Source organism: Rhinatrema bivittatum, chromosome 15 (assembly GCF_901001135.1).
Source record: "Rhinatrema bivittatum chromosome 15, aRhiBiv1.1, whole genome shotgun sequence".
NCBI lineage: Eukaryota > Metazoa > Chordata > Amphibia > Gymnophiona > Rhinatrematidae > Rhinatrema > Rhinatrema bivittatum.
In genome coordinates, this window is record NC_042629.1 from 31,047,096 (window position 1) to 31,050,728 (window position 3,633).

Here is a 3,633-nt window from a genome sequence, read left to right on the forward strand (position 1 = left end):
GTGTGTATGGGGTAGGTGGGTTGAAAGGCTGTGTGCGTGCGAGAGGTGAGAGCCTGAGGGTGTGCATGGCTGGGTGAGATCCTGTGGGTGGGGGTGTATGTGTGGGGGAGGGGGGAGGGTAAGGGCCTCTGGGTGGTGAAAACCTGGGTGTGTGTTTGTGGGGTTTAAAAGCCTGTGTGGGAGTAGATGGCTGGGTGATAGCCTGTGTGTGTGACTGTCATTGCGTGGGTGTGGATGGAGGGAGGAAGGAGACAGGTGGAGAAAGAGAGAAAAAAACTAGAATAAAAAAGAAACCCTGAAAAAGGAATAGGGAAGAGACCAAGATAGGGAACGTGGAAAAAAAAAAGCCTGGGACTAAAAAAAAAAAAAAAAAAAAAAAGTTGAATTTTTTAATGATTGGGAATGTGCATTACATTATTTGTATTTTGTTCTTTCTTATATTCCACTGTTCAGTCTAGTTCCTCGGGCTTTCTATTTTATTTTTGTCTGTGTGTATCTGTTCCTAATTTGTAGTTCCTTATTCTGTATTGGGTAAAGGACTGTCTATATTCTGCATGTGTAATTGAAGTGCAGTTTTTCTGCTGGCAAGTAGTTTTATTTATTTATTTATTTAAGTTTTTTTATATACCAACATTCAAGACGATTGTCCCATCATGCTGGTTCACAAGAAACAGGAGTGCAATTATAATAAAACTTAACAACTTGAACAATAGTGCAGAAGGAGCAGTTACATGTAACAAGGAAATATAGAACTTGGAGTAAGAAGGAAAATGAAGATCAGATAATTACATATAATAACATTGTAGGAGATGGTTATTAATGATATTGCTAGCGACGTGTGTTGATTGATGAGGGTTAACTAATATTGGAGTTAGGAAAGGCCTGCGTGAACAGCCAGGTCTTGAGTCTTTTCTTAAAGGTTGAGATGCTGGGTTCCATTCTAAGATCTGGGGGAATGGAGTTCCATAAGGTAGGACCGGCTGTGGAGAAGGCCCGATCTCTTAGCGTAATGTGTCTGGTAGTTTTGGCTGGTGGAACTTGAAGTGATCCTTTGTAAGCATCTCTAGTCGGTCTTGTTGAGTTGTGTAATCGGAAAGGGATAAGCAGATCAATTGGGGTTAGTTGATGGATGTTTTTGAATATGGTGAGAATGGCCTTGTAGATTATTCTGAAGTGGATGGGCAGCCAGTGGAGGCCCATAAGGATAGGAGTTATGTGTTCTCTTCTCCTGGTGTTAGTGAGTATACGGGCGGAGGCATTTTGGACCATTTGCAGTGGTTTGGTGTGTGATGAGGGGAGACCAAGCAAGATGGTGTTACAATAGTCCAGCTTTGCGAAGATGATTGATTGTAGACTCGTTCTAGACAAGTTACCTGTTAGACTTCCTCCTTCTTAAAAGAAACACAAGGTTTCCATAAATATTTTCAAATCTTTGCCTGTGTCACACTGGCTTATTTAAATTTAATGCTTACAATTTGTACCTCTAGGAATGAAATGATAAAGAGTTTAGGGCAAGAGAAGGAGTCACTCTCACCCTGCAGACATAAAAGCTGCCATACCCTTTTACACATGAGGCCTTGCCATAGCTAAATTGTGCACATTGCACAGAGCAGATTCTTTCCCGAGGCTGAGAAAAGTGAGAATCCCTTCTCAAGACCTCTGCAGTGTGAGCAACATGAGGAAGATTACAAGTGCTGCTTGTGATCACTGCAATTAAACTCTGTAAAGATCTGAATTCACAAAGGAGCAGAAAACTACAAGCGCATCAGCTTTTTTTCAATGTGGTTTCTAGCTCTTTGTTGGATAAGCACACCATCACCCTACACATCACAGTGCTAGATTTTTATTGAACAGTCTTATAACTCATGGTTTTGGACTTTTGACTGAGAAAAAACTAAAGTGGGGATTTGCATTCAGAGTTTCTTCCAGAGGATGGACCCTCCTCAATAGGGCTCCTTCCGACTGATCCTGGTACGTACAGGGAAAGTGGGGATTTGCATTCAGAGTTTCTTCCAGAGGATGGACCCTCCTCAATAGGGCTCCTTCCGACAGACCCAATTTTTCGGAACTGTGCAGCTGGACAGGTAAGCCATCTTGGACTGAATGTAGACGCACTCCCCTTTGCCATGCAGTTCAAACAGTTGGTTGTTAAAGGCACTGCCATTCAGCCACTGAATCTCTCTCTCGTTCTTGTGAAGCCCAATCCACACAGAGGGTGCCCACATCTGAGTTGTTATAAAATTCATTTCTTTCTTGTCATCTATCAGAATCAAACAAGCGCCCTGAGAAGAGCAGAAGTCTTCACTCCTCGCCCAATCAGCTTCATTCTCAGAGAAAAAGTAACAGCGCCTCTGGTAATAAATCCAGTCTTCAGGACACGGCTCGGCTGGGGGGAGAACTGCTGGCAAGCAGGCCTGTTTCAGTTCTATTAGCACAGTAATCAATACAATGGTGATCATCACAGTAGAAATAATGCTAACAAGGGAATACACTCTCTGCAGCACTGGGCTTGGATCTCGGACGCCGCTCTCCGTATCGCGCCAGCTCGTAGGCAGCTCTGCTCCCCGCTGGCTCCCGAGGATCCAGTGCAGCGAATCCCCGGCGGAGCGGAGGAACTGCTTCATCGGGCCCGGCTGCAGCAGCCCAAGGCCCCGCGGCTTCCCCTCGCTGGGAGTGACACCGCCGAAGCCCTCCGGCTTCCCTCCCTTACGAAGGAAAGGACGTTTCGCTTTCGGCCTCTTCGTCGGGAGAGAGACCGTCAACCCGTCCCATGGCCGAGGGAGCTTCCGCTTTCGCCGTCGGCTGTAGGGCTTTGCTGTAGGGCTTTGTTCTGCTAACGCCAATAGGTTGTGTATTAGTGCCCTAGGGCATGATTATAATATTTGCATTGCTGCCATGTCAAAAATAAGGCTGCTGCTGTTTGAGTCCCGAGGGGTTTGTGTTACTTCTCAAAGGGGCCGATGCAATAATTGTGCGCTGAAAGCAGGCACTGAACAGCCAGCGCCCACTTTCCTAACGCGCCCCCAGGCACCCCTCCTGGGGGCGCCTGGGAATATTTAAATTACGGAAGCCCGCGAGCATCTGCCGTCCAGTTAGGAAAACAGATGCCAAATTTATTGGCGTCAATTTCCCTAAATGGCGGACAGCCAGTGGTTCAGGAAACGGACACTTGTCAACTGAGCATCTGTTTCCTGCACCTGACTGCAGGCACTTTTTTTTTTAACTTTTTTTTTAATTGGTTTTGAAAGATTTCTTCCTCCTACTTAATATTGCAATGATATTAAATAGGCTATACAGAAAAGCAGTTTTCTCTACTTTTCTGTACTAGTTTTAGGTGTGCTCAGCTATTAATGCCTGCTCCAGGCAGGCGTTAATTTCTGATTGCTAAATGTGCGTCCTAGATGCACAATTTTTTTTTTTTTTGCATGTGGAGTGAATACCTAATAGCCTCATTCATATGCATTTGCATGTGATGAGCACTATTAGATTCACTTCACGTTGGACGCGTGTTGTAGAGGCACTAATCCCCTTATTGCATAAGGGGATTACCTAGCGCCTATACAATCCACATCCAACTGCGGGTTATACAGCGCGCTCGGCTGAGTGTGTATCATGTGAAAGAGTAAGAGTGAA

At 45.1% G+C, this 3,633-nt stretch overlaps 1 protein-coding gene across 1 annotated transcript; it reads right to left on the reverse strand.

Annotated features, from left to right (window-relative positions):
- Positions 1-1,944: 1,944 nt before the first annotated feature.
- On the reverse strand, positions 1,945-2,796 carry LOC115077043 (C-type lectin domain family 2 member L-like). The gene is made up of 2 exons (XM_029579191.1): positions 2,703-2,796; positions 1,945-2,663 (listed from the first exon to the last, which is right to left on the reverse strand). Exon 2 carries the CDS (start codon positions 2,622-2,624, stop codon positions 2,031-2,033), a length of 594 nt encoding a protein of 197 aa, XP_029435051.1. The 5' UTR covers positions 2,625-2,663; positions 2,703-2,796; the 3' UTR covers positions 1,945-2,030.
- Between the last annotated feature and the right edge of the window lie 837 nt (positions 2,797-3,633).